General features: G+C 49.6%; 7 protein-coding genes across 7 annotated transcripts; 4 read left to right on the top strand and 3 right to left on the bottom strand.

The window, feature by feature from the left end:
• The first annotated feature begins 858 nt into the window (after positions 1–858).
• Positions 859–4,828, top strand: K444DRAFT_170878 (uncharacterized protein). The gene is made up of 6 exons (XM_024870736.1): positions 859–1,021; positions 1,164–1,790; positions 1,847–2,161; positions 2,216–2,378; positions 2,443–4,273; positions 4,327–4,828. The coding sequence occupies exons 1-6, from the start codon at positions 1,013–1,015 to the stop codon at positions 4,376–4,378; spliced, it is 2,997 nt and encodes a 998-aa protein (XP_024730320.1). The 5' UTR covers positions 859–1,012; the 3' UTR covers positions 4,379–4,828.
• Positions 4,704–5,285, top strand: K444DRAFT_499017 (ankyrin; the record flags this gene model as incomplete). The annotated part of the gene is made up of 2 exons (XM_024873317.1): positions 4,704–4,881; positions 5,086–5,285. Coding segments are annotated over 2 exons (378 nt in total), but the record flags the coding sequence as incomplete, so codon positions are not given.
• A 2,999-nt stretch (positions 5,286–8,284) lies between these two features.
• On the top strand, positions 8,285–10,224 carry K444DRAFT_170730 (t-SNARE). Its single transcript, XM_024870735.1, has 4 exons — positions 8,285–8,511; positions 8,629–8,768; positions 8,842–9,609; positions 9,666–10,224. Exons 1-4 carry the CDS (start codon positions 8,498–8,500, stop codon positions 9,902–9,904), a joined length of 1,161 nt encoding a protein of 386 aa, XP_024730318.1. The 5' UTR covers positions 8,285–8,497; the 3' UTR covers positions 9,905–10,224.
• Positions 10,225–10,919: 695 nt separating this feature from the next.
• K444DRAFT_170690 (uncharacterized protein) lies at positions 10,920–12,546 on the bottom strand. Its single transcript, XM_024870734.1, has one exon. The coding sequence runs from the start codon at positions 12,313–12,315 to the stop codon at positions 11,191–11,193; it is 1,125 nt and encodes a 374-aa protein (XP_024730317.1). The 5' UTR covers positions 12,316–12,546; the 3' UTR covers positions 10,920–11,190.
• Positions 12,547–12,969: 423 nt separating this feature from the next.
• K444DRAFT_635442 (acid protease) lies at positions 12,970–14,602 on the bottom strand (the record flags this gene model as incomplete). The annotated part of the gene is made up of 3 exons (XM_024883866.1): positions 12,970–13,844; positions 13,894–14,208; positions 14,257–14,602. 3 exons carry the CDS (start codon positions 14,600–14,602, stop codon positions 12,970–12,972), a joined length of 1,536 nt encoding a protein of 511 aa, XP_024730316.1.
• A 1,193-nt stretch (positions 14,603–15,795) lies between these two features.
• Positions 15,796–17,087, bottom strand: K444DRAFT_668207 (uncharacterized protein). Its single transcript, XM_024887382.1, has 3 exons — positions 16,672–17,087; positions 16,215–16,584; positions 15,796–16,164 (listed from the first exon to the last, which is right to left on the bottom strand). The coding sequence occupies exons 1-3, from the start codon at positions 16,977–16,979 to the stop codon at positions 15,907–15,909; spliced, it is 936 nt and encodes a 311-aa protein (XP_024730315.1). The 5' UTR covers positions 16,980–17,087; the 3' UTR covers positions 15,796–15,906.
• A 294-nt stretch (positions 17,088–17,381) lies between these two features.
• Positions 17,382–19,827, top strand: K444DRAFT_668206 (uncharacterized protein). The gene is made up of 5 exons (XM_024887381.1): positions 17,382–18,057; positions 18,116–18,245; positions 18,306–19,140; positions 19,198–19,329; positions 19,388–19,827. Exons 1-5 carry the CDS (start codon positions 17,805–17,807, stop codon positions 19,655–19,657), a joined length of 1,620 nt encoding a protein of 539 aa, XP_024730314.1. The 5' UTR covers positions 17,382–17,804; the 3' UTR covers positions 19,658–19,827.
• Positions 19,828–19,953: the final 126 nt, after the last annotated feature.

Genomic DNA, 19,953 nt, shown 5'->3' with positions numbered 1-19,953 from the left:
ATGATCCAACCTTTCTAGTCCACCCCCTGTTCTGGGCGCCATTCTATCCCAAAGGTCCGAAGGACAGCTTAAAGCAATGCAGTGAAAAGAGCAAGTCCAACCACAGTAGCAGCACCGAACTTCGAGAAAGAGATCACAACCAAAGCTTTCGAAGGCTTTAGCACAGTAGATGACGGGCCCGTACCTGGTGCCAGAAGTCTTTCCAGTCGCGGTTGGAGATCCAGTACTTGTTGACTTCTTGTCGCAGATGTGGATGCTGACTTGGTCATAGACGTCGTGGAATCAAAGCCGGACGCAAAGCCAAGAGTGGCCCGGACGGCAAAACTTCTGTGATAGTTGAACTCTAATCCTTTAATCTTCGTTTCAAGGTCGTTTTAGTAAGCCTGGCCGCTTCAACTCAGGTGCTAATCACCTTTGGCTCACCCTCGGCTCACCTGAGCAGCCTAAGTAGTGCGGAAAAAGTCCTGAATAGCTGTCACGTGTGTGAGGTCACGTGATTACAATCCAGCCTTTAACCGTGATTAGGCGTATTCACCTGTCTATTGGCCCAAGGGAAGTGTGGTGCGAGCCTAATTCTCACACGTCACAAGACCTACAAAAGATGAGAGCAAAGCCTGCCCGTGAAAGCCTGTCAAATGCTGGTATCCTGGACCGGACCGAATTTCTGAGTTCCCCGAGAATCTCAAAACAGCCCCCTGCCTGAATGGTCTGCAAAACGCCCCCAAGCCACACTGGTGAACCCCCGGGAATTTGCTGACGCTTCGCACACTAATTTGTGCATAGAGGGGCTGAGTCTGTTTCCTCGACCGTGACCTCAAGGCAGAGAGGGAGGCGAAATGTTGTTCTCAGTAGCCTTGAGCCTTCGAACTGTCTGTTTTCTGCTGCCTGCGAAGTGATGCTTTCAAGTAGCAGATTGTTTTGATCCCTTTTCCTGCAAGCCCGGTTGATTTCTCGACGGCAGATCTATCTCTCCATAGATTTGCTCACTGAGACTCGTCGATTTTCTTCAGACATGGAACCAGTAAGTACCCATCGGCCGCTGAGAAATTTTACCAAGGACGCCTCAATCACAGAGCCCGCAAAGCCCATCATTTTGCTTCCTCTTCTTTCCAAAAGACGACAATCAAAGAACAACTAGTGCTGACTCTTCACGATCACTTTAGATCTCTCTTCGAAAATGGCTCAAGACAAACATCTACCACTCGAAATCCCTCCCCCCCTCCTCAGACTGCGTTTTCTCTGCTGCTCCCTCCTCGAGTTTGGGCTCAGAGATACCAGAGGCAGCGCTCGCGACACCCGCCTGCGGTCCTCAAGTCGAACACTTACAGACAAGTACCCTCGATGACTCGAAAGCTTCTCCAAGAGTCAGCTTGATAGCGAAGAAAGGGAAAAGGAAATCCGCGGAACGGCAATCTGTACCAATCGAACGCATCGGCCTCCACCTCATCCACCAGATTCCTCAAGCTGAAATCGATGAAATCTCTCCAGAGAAACAATGCCCCATCGACATCGTCGCCGTACATGGCATAAGGGGAGGCGCATACAGAACGTGGGCACACTCAAATGGACACTTTTGGCTCCGAGATTCTCTCCCGGAGGAAGTCCCCGGTGCAAGGATATTTTCGTACGGATACCCAGCGAATGTCTTTCTCTCGCATGAGAAAGGGAGGATTGATGACCATGCCACTTCGCTATTGGAAGAGTTGCGGGATGTGAGGCAAAATCATGAGGAGCAGAAACGGCCGATTGTGTTCATTTGCCATAGTATGGGGGGGATTGTCGTTAAGAAGGTGCGTTATGCCCCACGCCTTCCTCAACCATAACCTCTTCACTTACCTCAACTTAGGCACTTAATATCACGGTCGTAAATAACAAGCGTTTTTCGAACATCCGCACATCAACAGCCGCCATCTTCTTCCTCGCAACTCCACACTGCGGCTCCGATCCCGCGAAAATACTATCTGTTTGCGCAGATATTTTGAACTTGTCTCTTACTGGTTTATCCCGATTCACGGGGAAAATGAGATCCGATATGGTCAAGGCACTTGCCCATGGATCGACCACCTTGCTTGATATATCGAATGATTTTAAAGAGCATCCCGGGAACATGAGGATTTTCTCGTTCATAGAGCAGAAGAGTACACCGCCGATTTCGGGGAAGGTAAGTAATGGATGGAGAAGCGGAATTGATTGTCTGCTGATTACTACTACGCAGATCGTCGACGACACGAGCGGACGCATGTTTGTTGCGGGAGAAGTCTCGGTCCCTATGCAGGGGTGCAACCACCGGGAAGTCGCCTGTTTTGAGAGTAAAGATAGCAATGGCTACAGAAAAATTGTAAACAAGCTGAAGGAGGTTACTTCCGAAATAACAAATAGTCAGTAGAAGTGTCAAATATAATCCGCAAACTATATCCACTTTTCTGACTCCCGGGTGCATAGAACTCACCGCCGAACTCCTAGCAGAAGACCTCCCATGTCTCGCTTCCCTCACTTTCCCGTCTTTATCCCACCGCCTCTCCTCTCTCTCCGCAGCACTGTCAGAAACCTGCGCTTGGATTCTGTCTCACCCCTCATTCTTAACCTGGTCCCAAGCAAACTCTGCTGCCTCATCAGCCCAAACTCGCATACTCTACATAAAAGGCCACCCGGGGACCGGAAAGAGCACGCTGCTATCCTTCCTCTACCATTTTCATCTTCAGCAACCTATACAATATAAACGCATCTTACTTTCCTTCTTTTTCCACGAAAACGGGGACTGGCTCCAAAAGTGTCCGACTGGAATGTTTCGCTCGCTGCTTGTTCAACTGTATAAGCAGAGCCTCTCAGCGAGACGGACGATCTTGACAGCGTATAATGAGAAGAAGGAGGATAATGTGGAAAGGACTGTAGTGTGGACAGTTGATGAAATGCAATCGCTGTTCCTCAGAATTGTATCATCGGAGGAAATGAGAGAGAGTGAAGTGGTGATCTTAATCGACGCGCTAGATGAAGCGGTCGATGAAGAAGGGGCCAAGGCCGCAACTTCGCTGCGGGAATACTTCCAGAAGCTAACTGATCCGGTGAGAGGAAGGGCGAAGATCGTTATCTCGTGTCGAGAATACCCTGTTGTTGTAGTTGGAGGAGACGGCCTCCACATCTCCATCCAAGACGAGAATCGTCGCGACATTGAGAGATTTGTCTCTTATCATTTTCAAATCGGCGTCGAGGACTGGGAAATACAGGACGAGAGAGTGAGAATGAACCTCGAGAAAGCGATTGTTGATACAGCGGATGGGATCTTTTTGTGGGTTGTTAAGAGGATGGAGAGGATCGTAGAGGAGTTGAATGATGGGAGTTCCTCTTTTGCAGATGTGCAGCGGTTAGTGGAGACGGAGAGCAATGAGCTGTTCAAGATGTATGAGGGTATCTTGCAGAGGGAGGTGAAGGAGAGTGCGAGGGAGAAGGCTGCGCTGTTCTTACAGTGGGTGTGTCTCGCTGAGCGGCCGTTAAGTTTGACGGAGATAAGGATTGCAATGGCGTGTAATGAACGTTTTATAAAGGAAGGCCAAGAGAGGATCGAAGAGTCGAACGACTTCGTTGAGTCGGATGCGAGGATGCAAAGACTTACGAGGAGTTTGTCGGGTGGATTGGCTGAGGTCAAGCATTGTGCTGAGGGCAGCACCGTTCAACTAATCCACCAGACCGTGAACGAGTTCCTTCGTGAGGGAGGCCTCAAAAGTCTGTTGTCTGATATGGGAGGTCCGAAATCGTCGTGTCTGTCTGATTCTGAGGCTCTAGGGAGATGTGAAAATACTCTCTCGAGAACGTGCTTCGGATATTTACGCCTGGGAGAGATCGCGAAATTCAGCATGACCTACGGAATTGCACCAGTCCCTAAGGCCCATGAAGTAGAGGAGAAATTTCCTTTCATCCGATACGCCGTCATGTTTTGCTTTCTCCATGCACGGAGGGCAGAGTCCCTCGGTATATCTCAGAGCGATCTTCCAGTACTTGTGGACCAGCCCATTGGAACCGTCACTTTTAAAATCTCACATGGGGATGAGATACCAATATCCGATCGGCAACCTAGTATCTTCGAGACCTGGAAGGTCATGTTCGAAGCAAGCCGCAGGCTATACGAGGATCACCTTGTGCCATGGATGCATTTGATCCACAAGGCTGCAGACTGCAATCTTCTGAGTGCTGTCCGATACCTCGTTGAGGAAAGGGGACAGATAGAAGTCAGGGATCGGTTTGGAGGGACCCCACTACACCATGCTGTCCAAGGCGGGCATGAGTACCTAGTCCGTTGGTTACTCGATTCCGGCGCTGACCTTGAGTCAGAAGATTGTCGCCTAGGGACACCACTGGAGCTTGCTGTTGTGAAACGCCATGATCATATCATAAAGTTATTGTTAGAGAGAGGAGCCGAAACGAATAAGCCAAGTCACCAATTCAGCAACACTCTAGAGGCCGCTTGCAACGCCAACGGACCAATGGAATTGGTAGAACATCTCATCGACTCCGGGGCAGAAGTAAATCGCAAAGAAGGAACGGTGGGAAGATCTGAACGTACAGCGCTAGAGGCAGCCGCACATGCTGGCAACGAAGAAGTTGTCAGACTGCTGATAGCAAAGGGTGCAAAAGTCAATGCCGTGAGCGAACATCACGGGTCTGCACTCCAAGCTGCGGTTCAAGGGCGTCGCTCGAATGTTAAAGCTATTGTTGAACTATTGCTGCAAAAGGGAGCGGACATAAATGCACGAGGCGGCACATATTGCAATGCACTGCAAAGTGCGGCAAATTTTTCAAGTCCTGACGTGATCGAGCTATTGTTGGACATTGGAGCAGATGTTAATGCTCAGGGCGGATACTATGGAAACGCTCTTCAGGCAGCTTGTGATAATGTCCCTTGGAATGAAGAAGTGGTCCAACTGTTGCTAAGTCGGGGAGCTGATGTCAATGCCCCACTTGGACATTACGGCAGCCCTCTCCAGGCTGCTGCAGCTTCAGGCAGCGCAACTGTTTTTCGTATGCTTTGGGATAAAGGTGCGAGGGCTGACATCAAGGGCGGTTGCCACCAGAATATGATTGAAGCTGCAGGTTTTGGCGGAAATCGAGAAATCGTACAACATCTCTTAGACAGCGGCGCAGATATAAATGAAAGAGGAGGAAATTTATATGGCAGCGCTTTGCAGGCAGCGGTGCTCTGTGGGTCTGAATCATTTGTCGAATTTCTCCTGGACAAGGGTGCTGATGTAAACCTTCAAGGAGGCAGTTTTGGAAATGCACTCTGCGCAGCTGTCGAGACACGAGGAAAAATGATAGAGATATTATTGAAAAGAGGGGCTGATGTTCATGCAGCTGCTCCTGGGAATCTCAGTGCTTTGCAATCGGCAGTGAAGATAGGAAACGCCAAACATATGAAAGCATTGCGGGAGCACGGGAATGAGATCAATGCATAGATGAGCGGTATGTCGAGGTTCTTCGGGGCTTGAAAATAAGAAGCGGGTCGTGGAAAGTGAGGCAAACATTGCTCGTCCAAAGAGGAGACAAAGAGATATAAGATTAAAATTTTGTTTGTCTGAAAGATAAGACCTCTATTATACTGCAAGCACTGAAACGACGAAACTTTCATTCACATGGATATCTCTATTATGTGAGTACTCGTCCTTATTACTTGAACAATATCTTTGGGCACTGTATATTCCCCTTCTACTGTCTCTCTCTAAAATTGAACGCTAAATCTTAAAGACATAGGGATCCAAGAGGTCTCTATGAAGCTAATCGAGAACTTGCAGGAGCTAGAACGAACCACAGCTAGGCGTTAGGGGCCCATTTCGGCTCCTTGTTAAGACTAGTTTATCCACCACCGGCGGGCCGGAGTCGGTGTTGGCTCATGTTACTATTTCATATAACCCCGGTCCCCAGCACATGAGGCTAATGCCACCCTTCGGAACAAGTCACATCAAACAGTTATGGCCAACGAGGTGGTCAGATGAAGTCCCAGCTTAGCACTGTGTCAGACCAAAAAGACGGCGCCATCTCCCGGAATTCGGTAAAGGCCTTATATCCTATTAGAAGCGAAGCTTCTCGCGTGACTTGGACCCAACACGTTAGCTAAAGACCATGATGCTTATAGCTACAATGCCGAAGATGAGAGTGAATTTGCTCCGGCTGTCTGGGGGTTTCATGTATGTTTCTGCGAGACAATTTGTCCACTTATATTTCTAGACAGAAGATAAGGCAATGAGAAGATGAGGAAGAGTGGATATCGTGTGGAAACCCCGAACCTTATAATAGAGAAGCAGACACCTACATATCTACAATTGTATCCCCTTAGTAGATGCTATCATTCCGAAGAAGAGAAGAAGATTTACGCGTTATCAAACAGCGTAAACATCCCTTGCTACCAGCTTCAAGCACAAAAGTATAATGATCGCCGGATGAGTTAGAATTTGCAAAATCCTTTTTTTTTTTTGACTTGTAATTTTGGTACAACCCTCTCTAAAACTTCGTTGTCCTATGATCGCCAAATTGCGCCTCGTTACTCTGAAAGAAATCCTCCCTCCTTAAGCCGTTGTAGTCACACAGACTGCCAGAAAATGCTGCCTCGGTCGTGGAGCACCATCGAGCTATCGAGTTCGATAACTGAAAAGGGTCGGACAAGTGTGAATTTCCAGGCATGTAGCAAAAGGCCAAGAGCCAACAACCTACCAGAAACAACACCACAACCAGCTGTTGGTAATCGATCCTGTGCCATATCCTCGTATGGGAAGAATGGGAAGAATGGCATGCACTCGCGAAGCTTCTCACGAGGGTTCACTCGTCCTCGAAGGTACTATCTCAGGCAGCGGGTTAACAAAGTTCAGGACAGTCAAGAACTTGAATTGAGTTTTGAGACTATGCCACACTAGACATGGCCAATGATCACAGGACGGCATGTCTCGTATTTCAACCCACCACTTCAGGACTGAAGCACGTGGATCAGGCATCAGCTTTTGAAAATAATAGTTTGAATGTCTCGTGAAGGTTTTAAGTGGACAATGAAAAGAGAATGCCTATAATTGAACCTTATTTTAGAGCGAAATTGAAGGGAAGTTGCTCGGAAAGAACGCCATTTGAGGGAGGGATGATAGACACGTGATATTGGCAGCAGCATTTGAGAAAGGAAGATTTGAACGGGCCGATTTTAGCGATGCAGCAGGATACCGACGAGAACCTTTGGGCACAAATGAAGGACGAACAGAAAAGAACGAACTGAAAATAATAGAATATGGCCAGATCAACGAGCACGTGATATTGGTCACATGACAGGGCCTAACCATTACTTTCCATCTTTTCTCCACAGCTCCACACACCCCGCTTCTCTATTGACGTTGAATCAGGCTTCCGCCAACATATAGTTGAATACCGCCGCCCCTCAATCAATAGTCTATCGGCACCAACTTTCGCCGCAAGACTGCGCCCCGCGGTCCACGAATGGGCACGGAGCTTTTGCGTTGCCTGTCGGAGAAGGGGGTCATTCCCCCCGATCGATTGCATGGCTGGTGTGAGACGCAAGCACTCGGATTGAAATCCAGGCGCATGATAGAGCCCGGTGGCGTATATAGAGGGCAAAGAACGGACGACGAACGTGCTGAAAAAAGCCCAGACACAGCAGATCGTACGAGAGAGGACTCAACCAGCAAGCCAGCCAGCCGACCAGCCTTTACCTTGCCAGTCTAGTCGAGACACTGAAGTAGTGCAGTGTTGGCCGCTGCTCGTTCCTCACTCGATTCATTCTCGGTCTCGTCCGACAACTGTGCCCGTGGCTTCACGCAGTCAGCAGCTTCTTCTCTGTGGTGAGATTCCTAAAAATACATTTGAGTTTGCTGCAACCACCGCCACCAGCACCCAGCACCACCACGCACCCAAAGCGATCGACGGCAGCCCAGCAGCATCCAGTCCCCTCGCAGCAAAGTGTGGCTATACTCCTGCGCTGCCCCTCTGTCTTTGAGCTGGTCGTTGGCTGCGGGCGTTCCTGACGCCGTCTCTCGGCTACGGAGGTACATAGCCTGGCACAACCCGCGTCTGGCCTGGGGATCATTTGTCAGGGCGCCCTCTCCTCCTACACCCACGCTTCTGTCCTCCTTCTCCTCAAACCGACCAGCCGCTGCAAACAAACGGACAAACAACAAACAAGTGGCAATCGATTTCGACGAAGTACAGTATATCGAGTTGCGGCCTGATCTACCAACACCAACACCTCGCGGAGGATCAATCTCGGCACGCACACCACCAGGGCGGGAGAGGAGATTTCCGCCGCGCAGATCCCACCAATCCCAAACCGAGTCTTTAGGGGGTCAACGCAGTTCAAGATGAGTGTACGTGCATTGTTTCAACTTCTATCTCGCGTGTTTCGACCTTCTCTCTCCTCCCTCTTGACGTCTACTTCTGGACATTCAATCCTCCGATATATCACTCGCAGCACAAGACAAAGCCTATCTCTGGCAGAACTTTGTTACTAACAATCATGTCGCAGTACGGGTTAGTCTCCTCCTCAACCTCGATTCTCGAATCCACGATCTCAATTGCGAGTCCTTCGAAGCCTTTCGAGTCCCTCATACGAGCAAGCACGGTATACTGACACGGGGTCTAATATAGATATGGACGACCGAACCCTTTCGACGAGCGAGAAGACGCTGCACCCTCATACAACCAGCCCTCCTACAGCAACCCAGCACAATCCTACGGCCGTCAACAAAACTACAACGCCCCACTCCTAGGCAGAGATGACTACAATGGTATTTCTTCCTATATCTCTTTCCATCCCAATTGATATGCCGAACAATTTAGCTGATCACCTCCTGCCTGCAGGTCAAAACGTCGAAATGGCACCTCTAGCACAAAACGGTTCCCAATTCGGGCGACAAGCAAACCCAAACCAGATCCTCAACGCCTGCGGAGAAATCACCAAAGGAATCAATAAAATCAAGGACAATCTTGGCGAAATCCAGACGCTGCAGGCTGCCGCACTCAATGATCCCAATGGCACCCGCGTCGGAGACGTCGAGAAGAAAGCCACTGAGATCCTGGCCATGTACCACGATCTGACGACCAAGGTGAAGGCCATCAGGCAGATGCCCGAATCAGGGGCTCCACGAAATGCTCCTCAGGTTGGCAAGGTCAGGCGCGACCTGCAGAATACATATCAGGATTACATGCAGATCGATCGACAGTTCAGACAGCGCTCGAACGAGCAGAGCGCACGTCAATACCGAATTGTCCGCCCTGATGCTTCGGAGCAGGAGGTCAGAGAGGCGGTAGAGAATCCCGAAAGTCAGCAGGTTTTCCAGCAGGCGATGATGAACTCGACCAGACAGGGCCAGGCTCAGAGCACCATGAACGCTGTTCGATCTCGCCACGAAGCTATTCAAAAAATCGAGGGACAGATGATCCAGCTGGCGGAGCTGTTCAACGAGATGGATAACCTGGTCATGCAGCAAGAGGCGGCGGTCACGAATATCGAAATGAAGGGCGAGGAGGTCGTCGACAATATGGACAAGGGGAATGAGGAGATTGGCACAGCGATCGTGCACGCGCGAAATACGAGGAAGTGGAAGTGGTGGTGCTTGTGCATAACTAGTATGTCCCTTGCACCTACTTTGAAAGAAGATCTCGCTAACAAAATCCCCCTTCAGTCCTCATCATAGTCATCATCGCCGCTGCCGTCGCTGCCTGGTACTTCACCCTCGGGCCCGGCGCCCACAAGAACGCCAAGCGCTATGTAATAACCGACTTCACTGAGGGCCTCACTTCCCACCGCGTCTTATCCGGCCAACCGTGGTCTGGAGGGAACACAGTTGCGAAGCCTGTCCAGCCTGGTGTGGCGTGGGTTCCTGGGGGAAGCAAGAAGATGATTAGGAGTTTTGTTGCCTAAGTGCAGGCACGTCACATCATTGCTTTTTGCTTGTTTGCTGCATTGTTGGTCTGAGCTTTATTGTTTGTCAGTTGTGTTTTATGATGAGAAGTGCCTTTTCTCGCATTCTAGGCGTTTTGTCTGTTGCTTTTGATTCCGACGTTCCTCGACAGCAAGGGGAGCTTCTGCTGTATGAATACCGCTCGTTTTTTCTTGTTTTTTTGATGTCAAAATTGGTGGGGTCGGAGCAGGGCATTTATGAGCCCTCAGGCGGGGGTGGAGAAGATAACAGATTGGCATGAGAGGGAGTCACATCCCGGCGAGCTTGGTGTTGACAAGTTGGTGAGTTGATGCAGATATGGGGTTTTCGTGGCCTTTCGTTTCTGGGGCGTGGATGAGGAAGAAGGAAAGCTAAGAGGAGTGGGGACTTGTATAGGCGAAGGAGGAGTTGGCGGGAGTTGTTATAGATATTAGGAACGTTTAATGGACATTTTCGTTTCTTGACCACGAATCTCCCGCCGCACCATTACCGCAACAGTATGCGAAGTGACCTTTGATACCAAAGAATACGTGGTAGAGCAGATCACACCAAACCCATTCGACGGCGAAAGAGACCGGTTCTCCTGCCCAGCTGAGCAGTTTCCGTGTTCTGTCTCTCGTTCTATGGATGGATTGAGTTAAATCGGGACCAGAGAGTTGAGAGTCTGGCAGTGGATTGGGATTGGGATCTATTGTAATGAATACCTATTATATTTCCACCCCCTCCGTGCTTTTCGTAAGGGGTGAGGTGAATCGAATTCAATTGATTGCGATAATTGATAATGTATCTTGCCAATCAATACTAATGTGCAACAAGAAAACTCGAGTCTCAGGGTTTTCGTGAGAGAATCGACACCGTCGGTTTCAAGTGGGATTTTTATTTAGAAATGCGAGGTGCGATGTGCAACGAACCTATCCACATGATGCTTCACTTCCACCTTCGTTGATCTGGTCCTTGAAGCGGGAGCGAAGAGCATCGTGAGTCAAGGGCCTGAGTTTTCATGGTAAAATTTACTGGGGCGGGGTTTTGGGGAATATTGAGTGAGATGTGGCAGGGAACTTTGTAATAGTTGGATGCGGATAGATTTGTTTTCTTGGGTTGAGAGGATGGCTTGCTAGCTGGCTTAAGTAAAAGAATGGTATATACCAGAACACTAAACCCATACGCCATGAATGATGCCTTAAGAATGAACCGCCAACTCCTTCCGTGTGTAGAATCCAAAACCAAACCTAACTCCTCGACATCAAGAATCAAGAACGGAAAAGAATCACCCACTGCCAACTTCCCTCTCCTCACTCTCTCCACTCTCCCTCCTTCCTGGTCCCTCCGCTATATCCCCACCAGTTCCCCCGATCTCCTCTCTTTCTTCTAGTCCGTCACCACCGCCGACAAGCTCTTCCCTGGACGTCCTCGACTCAATGATCTTCCGCAAAACCCCCATCTTGCGATCAAAGCCATCAAGCAAGATACTCATCTCCTCCTCTCCCAGCACCGCACTGCCATCTTTCTTCCCCTCTTCCACCACATCCCCAGAAACCAAAGATTGGACTCCGACACCTTGGATTCTAAGCATCAGTCCTCTTTCTTGCATATTCTGCGATGCAGGATCGTCGGACGAGGAGGTGGAGTCGAATGTCGGTGCATTGCTGATACTCGCATTCAACACCTGCCATGTTGAGCTCAGTGAACTCACGCTCTTCACGCCCGTTCCATCCTCATTGATGTCTACAACCACCACTCTTTCCTCTCTCTCTTTCATCCCAGCTTTGGGTTTCTCTTTCGTGGGCCTCCGGTTCTTGATGCCCGCAGAGGAGCTCGACGATGTTTTCGAGGATGACAGTTCCCTCGAGGCGGACACAGATTGTGATTGTGATTGTGATTGTGATGCGGACGGTGAGTTGGTGGGGTGTAGAGAATGTATGAGCGAGCTGGTGAGCAGTTCACTCGTATCGTCGTCGCTGAAAATATAATGGATCTTCCGAGGATGTATTGTCTCCCCTGCTCCTTCTTTGCTGGCATCATTGATCAACGTAAAGAACGGCGAAAACGGCGGCCTCTCCACTTCTTCAATTTGAGGTTGTGGCTGAGAATACAGCAAGGATTGTGTCTGTGTATAAGAATGCCCCGCTGAGGTTTGATGGAATCTCGAGGTTGTGAGAGAAGGGTGCCGCGAGCTAGACCCAGTGAAGGAGGGCTGGGTTGTCATTATTCGCGGTGGTGGTTTTGGTCTTGCGTTCGGTATTGGTGGGGGCGGCATTTCTTGTGTCGATTTATCATTCATGTCCCTTGGAGAGGTGGAGGGATTCGAGGAAGGCTCTGCGCATGTTGGAAGGGGTGGGTCTTTCCCTGGTGTTGGGGAGTGTGGTATCGATTCTGCTTTTGTGTCTGACATCGTGCTGTTTGTGCTTCTGCAATAAAAATACGGGAGGGATATGCGTTTGTACTCGCGTATACGTGAATGAGATGCAGCGGTGATGGGGGGGCCTTTGATGATGTGATTGTTGAGGAGGCAGTAGAGCAGGATGGAAATGCGAGGGCGAGGCTGTCGTTTGCTCGCAGAAGAAGAGGAAGGGAGACAGATCTCTTGTCTGCGGCTCGCGTATACAAGACGACCCGCGTGGGATGGAGGTTTAATAATGAGGCTCGTTGAGGAGCGCGCTGAGAGATGGAGATGCGGCGAGGCTGCATAATGCTTGATGTTTCAAGGTGCGATAAGAACCTTATCACCACGCGACCATTTACTGTAACACATCTCCCCTGTTCAAGCTAAGGAAGACGAAGCTTCGGAAAGAGCAAGGGTCGAAGAAGACTATGTTCATCAATTTCGTCTATTATCCTCCCTTCATTGAACCCAATGTTCGCGCTTTTGTATGTTACAAATCCTGTCGTCAAAACTCCTCCATTCCATTTCCCCTCCCGAACGCCCCTAAAGCAAGTCAAATCAAACTCCATTCCATGCCAAATGCAGGTCATTCATCACTCTCGCTTCTATGAACACCGTCTATCCATAAAGCGCCAGTCTTGTGGGCAGTCGGGTCTATCCAATCTACAACAGCAAACCACCAACCCCCATGAATGTAACACTCACAGCAAGCACCACAACCTTTGACCACGCAAATGGCTGAACGCTTTGCGCCGCACTGGTCTTGAATCCACTCGCAGCATTTAAGCCCGTGGCAGTCGGATTAGACGTCGCTGCTGCGTCCGTTCCAGCTGCCGTGGCGCCACCAACTCTCGGATTACCAGACGCCGTCTGGGTAACAGCTAATTCGTTTGAAGCCTGCGTAGCACTCGGAATTGGTGCTCCCTTGCTAGCAAAAGAAACGATATTTGAATTCTTGGCGTCAAAGTTCGTCTGGGCGAGCGCGATTTGGTTGTTCTCCAGATCATAAACCACGTAGGCAGATCGCAAGAACGTATCGCCGAACAGCGTAGGTAATTGCCCAGCTGGTTGAATGCCCAGTTGACAGACTGTTTGTCCATTTTGGTATGTTGGGACTTGGCCGGTAGTGGTGGTGAGTGGGAGCACGAGCTGTGACATCTGGACCTTGATGGTGGGCCCTCCTGGCCCGCCGAAGGCGTAGTTGATGGTGCCGGTATTCTTCGCTAGATCGCAGGGCACGATGACGGCGCCGAGTTGGTTGTTGATTGACGCGCCGAGCTCCGAGAAGAGTTTTGTGCAAATTTCGTCAGGCAGGAGGGTGATGGTTGTTCCAGAGTCCAAGATGGCGGGTTCGGCGAAGTTGGAGGCGGTGAGGACGTCAGTTCCTGAGGAGCTGGTCGCGGAGAGGGACGTCCATGCTACTGTGAATGAGGTGACTCGGCGAGAACGGCCAGTGGAATAAACGTTGATTGAGATCAGCTCTCCATTGTATTTGGCCGTATCGATGCCGCCAAACAGAACATTGCCAGAAGTTGCCTCTATAATATTATTAGCAAATTCCAATCTCCCACAATAAACAAAACTTACGCAGATCATTCAACCACAAGCTATAAGCAGCAGAGTTGATCACACCCTGATTGACCATAGCAAGTGGCATATTCGCATACTCGGTCCCATTCCCAGTATCAACATTAGCCTCAGAGGTATTATATCCAATGCCCATAATGCCCGTACCAATCGTCGTAGCAGTCGCCAGACCCATCTCGAAGTTGGTCAAAGTAGCACTTCCGATGCGCATTGTATCCTGGAAATAATCGCCCGTGGAACCGGTGCCATCGACATAGGAGATATTGAAGTCACCTTGCCCGACATCTTGGAAGGTTGAGGAAGCCGAGGAGACAACTGGTGCTTGTTAGCCACTGCCACAAGTGAGACGGGAGGAAGGCTGACATTGGCCATTAGGACATCCATTTTGCAGCTGCGTAGTCACCGCGCAAGCAGCGTCAGAAGGAACCCATAAGTCAGAACTGCCAGTATCGATCTGGACGCCGAAGCTCTGTGGCGGGGTACCGATGGTGATGTTGGCGGCGTACAGCCCTTGCACCTCTGCATTGGTGAGGGCAGCGGTAACGGTTCCTGCGCGGCGATCAAGAAAACGGCGTTGTAGGACGAGGGAGCGGCGTTGCAGTTGTGCGGTTCGGACGTCTCGGTTTTGCACGATCTCGAATTGTACGGTGCTGGCGGACGCGAGCGTGAGGAGGAGGAAGCTCAGCAGAGCGGTGATTAATCGTGCCATGGTTGCAATTTGAGAGGTATGAGGGGAGGAGCCAAAAGGGGGTCGGGGGACGGGTGGTCTTGTAGGAGATGGAGGAGGGCAAAAGAAAGTCGACGATGCGCTGGTGATGTAAGAAGATGTGCAGGCGGCCGTCGATTAGCGATGACGCTTCCTTGCAATCAAGACCTGGAGGACCTTTAGAGTTCAACACTAAAGAAATCCCCAATTCCAAGACGCAACGAAGTGAGGAGAAAGCTTGGCGCCTTTGTTTTATGGATTTGACAAGTGGTAGTGAAAGAGTGAAAGTGGTAGTGGAAGAATGAAAGTGAAAGGCGAGGCGAAGTGACTTCACTGCAACGCAATCTAAAACGAGCAATGCCGCATGCAGCGAGTGAATAGCCTCCAACATTCCGCAGGGGTCCACCTAGCCCCTGTTACAGGAAGCGCCCCGTCGGAACTCCTAGTACTGTAAAGGCTGTGCCACTCGGTGACCCGTTACATATTCCAACATCTCCAGCGGTGGTAAATCTTGAATATCATATTGTTATTCCCGTGTCTGGTCCTCGAAGCATATCCTGATATCCAATCCCCATGGCTGAGTACCGCTCCGACGCGTCAGCTTGCAATCGACCCACGTTGGCGGTACAGACTCAAATCGAAACCCCCGTCTTTCTTCGCTGGGTCCAGGGCGCGGACCAGGGCGGGAATTCAAGCATTCGGACTCCGGATCTGCCTGTGATGCGTGGCTTGGCAGCCTCATCCGAACGCCACTTCAGCTGACTGAGATCGTTTAGTCTTACCACCCATCTCTCGATAACAAATATCTCAAGTGAGCTGAAATAGTATTACTACTTAGAACTCGGGATCCTTTGTGCCGGGCAGGGTCTCACTTTCGCGTTCTTACAGCCAACGGTTTCCAGTGCGATGCGCCGGTTTGGGGCGCAGCTGCAGAAGCCAGAGTGTTTCAAAAGGCTCAAAATCCCAGATAAACTGGAATTCAGAGGGCCACGTGTGCTGTCTCTACATTTGGAATGTCTGACCTATCAAGTTCATTGTATTCAAGCCCATTAATTTGTGGAATAATGGGAGGAGGGATGACCGATGGTCACGTGTTAAAGTTAGCAAGTGATTCGGTGAAATCCGCTGGGTTCGCGTGTTGCAAATTGCATCGAGCCGTACTGTGAGGCAGAGCTGCATGACCTTGCACTTTTACTCACAGTTTTATCTTGCATCCGATTTGAATTTTGGCGTATACCCCGCCTTCGCCGTATGCTTTCGCAGAGTTTGAATTGCCCAGACTTCACATACCTGCCTTCGAGTTATTTCTAGTATTGATCATATTCTTCATCACTCCCACCATTATCATCTTCCTTCTTCCTGGGTTTGCCAACTTGTTCGGGAACAAATTGCATGTATCGAACGCAGCCATCGTCTTCTGCATCGGTGAACTCAACATCGATAGGTTCCATCGCACCATCCCCGAGAAACTTCTCCTTCTTTGGCTGATCTTCGCGGTTGAAACCTTTGGCCCAGAGCTTAGGCTTGTAGTAGGTACCAGCCATGAACAAAACCAAGCCGTCTTTCTGCAGAGTCTCGTCAACATTGTCCCGCTCAGGTGGCAGAGTAAGCTCACATGCTCAGCATATTTCCACATACTGCCGTTATAACTGCTCCACCAAGAAGCGGTAGTCTCGACTTTCCCAACCTTGTAAGCATCCGCGTTAATGCTCAACGACGCTTCTTCTCCATTCTCTTTTAGCACTGCAACATATCGTTCCGGAGCCGCGAAAGTACGTGTCACGACCCAGACGCCACGGTCTCGAGTGGGCGGTATGTCATTAGCGATCTTAGGCCCGTTTTTCTCCATCCAGGCGTCAGCCAGCCAAGAATCCTCAAGATACTTCTCGGTGACATTGTTTTTGGTGATAAATATTCCGCCAGCACCATCTTGCGTGCTGTAAGAGAAGCTGGCACCAACACTAACAGCCTTGGTGTTTGGGTCGCTGAGAGTATTCAAGAGGCCATGTTAGCGTACCCAGGATGAATGCTTAGACCATAAACCTCTGGATAAGAAGAGGTTGCGAGCTTACGTTACTTTACCGCTGGCTTTGATCAACTTGCCCCTGACGTTGGAGGACTTGACTTCTCCCCAGTCCTCGGAGACGGGATTGGTTTTGATCTTGGCATCTTTAAATTCAGAGAAGCTGCGTTTCTTCAGATCACTTGGTTTTGTGAGCTGGACGATAGTGGTCCAGCGGCCGTCTTTGTCCATGTAGCCGCAGCACCCTGGTTTGAGTTCTGCGGCGGACACTGCCGCGTAGAGGGCACGGCCCTCGGCATGGTGCCCGAAGCAGTCAGCCAGCACTTTGTCGAGCCTCATGTCCGAGCCGCCTGCCATTGCGTCGACAACGAATGATTGCACCGTACGGAGGAGGTGGCTACTAATTGCTAGACGAGGTGTCGGAACGAACAGGAGAGTATCACCGCCTGGTTGAATGGAAAAGATGTAAAGTTAAAATTCAATAACACTTTGAGAGGGTTCTTAAAATGGGGAGGGAGCTGAGGGCGCCAACAGCCTCAGAGACAACCTCTCATCACACTCATTGGTCGACAAGGTCCCCGAGGTGCGCGGATCACGGCTCGTGAGGCTGCAACCACTGCCTACTCAGCCCCGGCCAAACTTGCCTTGGTGCCCAGTGCTCCCACCCTAGGACATAAGACTCCAGGACAGGCATCTAACTTTTTGAGGTTAATTTGATCTCCGCATTTTAACTACAATTATTGATCTCTTACTCCAAACAGATTCTTAGCTTCGTTCAAGCAGAAGCAATTTGTCCAAATGTTGTAGCGACAACCCCATTGGGCATCATAGCGGGTGGCGCTGCAAGAACCTCATGCGCGTTAACTTTTCTCGATCACGAACACGTTAGACGAGCAACACATGCTCTGAACGTGAGAGCGCCAATCATCTACTAAAGCCCGAAACCACAACTGTTGCTATTGTCATGCAAATCATCGAGCAGGTCCCTGTCAATAGCCAGATCTTACGCAGGCGCGGCGCGTAGCCCATATGAGGAAAACACCCCGCGTCCCCTGGCTTCCAACGTCAATCGAAAGAACAGCGGCGCCTCAAACGCGTGGGTTTGTTGTATTGGTTTTGAGGAGCCTGTCCGAATTCCTTCTCGCGATTTGACGAGAACCAACCCCCCAACACTCTACAGGAATGGCAGGCAGGAGATTGTCTGATGAAGTCCGCCGCCCCCCAAGATTCCATGGGGGTCGAGGTATCTCAGCATTTGAATTTTCTTATTATGAAGACGAACGCGGTGACATCTTTCAGCGTATGTCAGATCTCCCCTCGATAAGACTCTCGGAACATGTGTATACGCCGCTGTCGCTCAGGATACTTTCCGACTCTCTGTACAAATTTCTGCAAGCCATGCTTAAAGACCCAAAGGGGATCGATATCTTTTCTAGTAGGTTGCTGTTGAAACCTTGCTACGCTATTCCTGCAAGCTAATGAAACTACTCTAGACAGGCTGTCTGGCATGAGTGGGTGGCGTGGTCACCGCAAAGTCGGGCTCCCCCCCAGGGACCTGCACTTATGGAAAGAAAAACTAAATAACAATGACCCTAAGCTGACTAGGGATGCTTACCATGCTATGTAAGCTTGAGTCAATGGACACTAAATTCACCGACGCGAAAACACACTGACATACTAAAGATGCTTCCCGCTTCCACTTATACCGCCGAGACCATTGCATCAATCATTCCTTCCTAACAAGGAAATCAAGGAACTTGGGAAATTCTTTGGCGACCTTGGCGTGTGTCTCGAATTCTTCGAGCTTTGTTGTATTGACCCTCCGCTATTCTTTCAAACTTCTCGTTTACCCGAATTTCACCGCGGCCACTACTTTATAACGGATAATCATCCATCTGATGAATTCTCCTTTTGCTACAGCTTCATACGGCATAGACCCAAAGGAGATCTACGCTACAAGCCACAGGAGCCTCGTCAATGGTGGAGTCGTCAGGTCACAGTTCATCAACAGATTGATGTAAAACGTAATCTAGCCTGTTGGGTCATTTCCAGTCAAGATCCCAACAGTGAAATTCTGGGGTTATTCGAAATGGCTCTGGAACGCGGCAATAGATTGAATGATAAGCGTGGAATCTTCTCTGCGAACATTGAGTTCTTCGATTTACTCTTGCAAGACTGGTGTTGGTACTCGTCTTGGATAGAGTCACGTTTGAAGGACGGCATGGAACAAATCTCGGACTCTGATACACTTTCTGAATTGGTCCTGGACATTCAATGGTCGCTTGCTATCCTAAAGGCCAACAAGGAAGTCGTTATGAACACGTACGCTCTCCTTACCGAAATCTTCTCAGCCCAGCTGAAGGAAGCTCATGATCCGTTTGGTAAACGTGTGGATGGTCGAAACCCCGAGGACTCTAAGCCGTTCAGTAAAGAAATCAGAGCGATATTCGATGGCATTGACCGTAATTGTGCAAAATTAGAAGCGTTCGAGACAAGAACTCGGCAATTGATGGAGAATGTAAGGCAATCATTTTGTTTCCGAGCTGCAATGCGAAGTCATATTAACAGAGTCTAGGTTCGACTTCTGCAAAGCGATGTGATGGTGCATCGAACAGGGAATCAACTCAAGCTGGGACTTCTCTCGCAAAATCTCATGAGTAGTACGGTTATCGCCGTCTTCCTCGTTCTCCCTGGAATATTTGCCTCGGTGAGTCAAACATCAGTTAGAGAAGTCACAATCCCTTTGCTGACTGGCAATTCCTCAGACACTATTTAGTACCGACATTGTTCGGATAAATGGTAACGGAGATGCGGTTTTCTCGTCCGTCGCGCTCGTAAGATGGCTTGCGGTTGCTCTTCCCCTTACTGCAATGTCCCTTATTTTTCTCTATGTAGTATTCAATCTACCTACGGCTCAATTGTCGCAACGCTTTCGATCTCGGGTCGGTGCGCTGTTTCTGAGATTAAAGGGTGGCGAGACAGGATTGGAGGAGAAGAGGAAAGAAAAGAGGAGAGAAGAGGAGAGAAACGTCTAACTGTAAGGTTGGTAAAGAAAAGAGGGGGAGTGGTTAGAGTACCCTCGAGCGTTTAAAACCGAGAACGTGCTCTCCCCTAAGCTAGATAGACCCATCTCTATCGATTGTGTAAGAACTACTGCCATTATTCTGCGTACAACGCAGTTCCAGATAATATCAACGTAGAAGAGGTTCTAATACATGTATTATAGCATGCTATTCAAATATCCCTCGAAATATTGTAATCTTACATTCAAATCATTGACTTTGTGCTAGAAATTTCGGAATGTACAAACTTATGCGGTGCATTTGACATT

This window comes from Hyaloscypha bicolor (genome assembly GCF_002865645.1).
Source record: "Hyaloscypha bicolor E unplaced genomic scaffold K444scaffold_153, whole genome shotgun sequence".
Taxonomy (NCBI): Eukaryota; Fungi; Ascomycota; class Leotiomycetes; order Helotiales; family Hyaloscyphaceae; genus Hyaloscypha; species Hyaloscypha bicolor.
The sequence above is the reverse complement of the archived record's forward strand: the minus strand, read 5'-3'. Positions and strand labels throughout refer to the sequence as shown.

Bases quoted from the DNA above. Each gene is read 5' to 3' on its own strand.
- K444DRAFT_170878 (XM_024870736.1), top strand. The intron at 2,379-2,442 runs GTCAGTAGAAGT...CCGGGTGCATAG, and splicing joins TACTTCCGAAATAACAAATA to AACTCACCGCCGAACTCCTA. The intron at 4,274-4,326 runs GCATGAGTACCT...ACCTTGAGTCAG, and splicing joins CACCATGCTGTCCAAGGCGG to AAGATTGTCGCCTAGGGACA.
- K444DRAFT_170730 (XM_024870735.1), top strand. The intron at 8,769-8,841 runs GTATTTCTTCCT...TCCTGCCTGCAG, and splicing joins AGGCAGAGATGACTACAATG to GTCAAAACGTCGAAATGGCA. The intron at 9,610-9,665 runs GTATGTCCCTTG...ATCCCCCTTCAG, and splicing joins GTGGTGCTTGTGCATAACTA to TCCTCATCATAGTCATCATC.
- K444DRAFT_170690 (XM_024870734.1), bottom strand. From the start codon at position 12,315: ATGTCAGACACAAAAGCAGAATCGATACCACACTCCCCAACACCAGGG.
- K444DRAFT_668207 (XM_024887382.1), bottom strand. From the start codon at position 16,979: ATGGCAGGCGGCTCGGACATGAGGCTCGACAAAGTGCTGGCTGACTGC. The intron at 16,585-16,671 runs GTAAGCTCGCAA...GAATACTCTCAG, and splicing joins AAAGCCAGCGGTAAAGTAAC to CGACCCAAACACCAAGGCTG. The intron at 16,165-16,214 runs GTGAGCTTACTC...GAGACTCTGCAG, and splicing joins TGTGGAAATATGCTGAGCAT to AAAGACGGCTTGGTTTTGTT.
- K444DRAFT_668206 (XM_024887381.1), top strand. From the start codon at position 17,805: ATGGCAGGCAGGAGATTGTCTGATGAAGTCCGCCGCCCCCCAAGATTC. The intron at 18,246-18,305 runs GTAAGCTTGAGT...GACATACTAAAG, and splicing joins AGGGATGCTTACCATGCTAT to ATGCTTCCCGCTTCCACTTA. The intron at 19,330-19,387 runs GTGAGTCAAACA...GCAATTCCTCAG, and splicing joins TCCCTGGAATATTTGCCTCG to ACACTATTTAGTACCGACAT.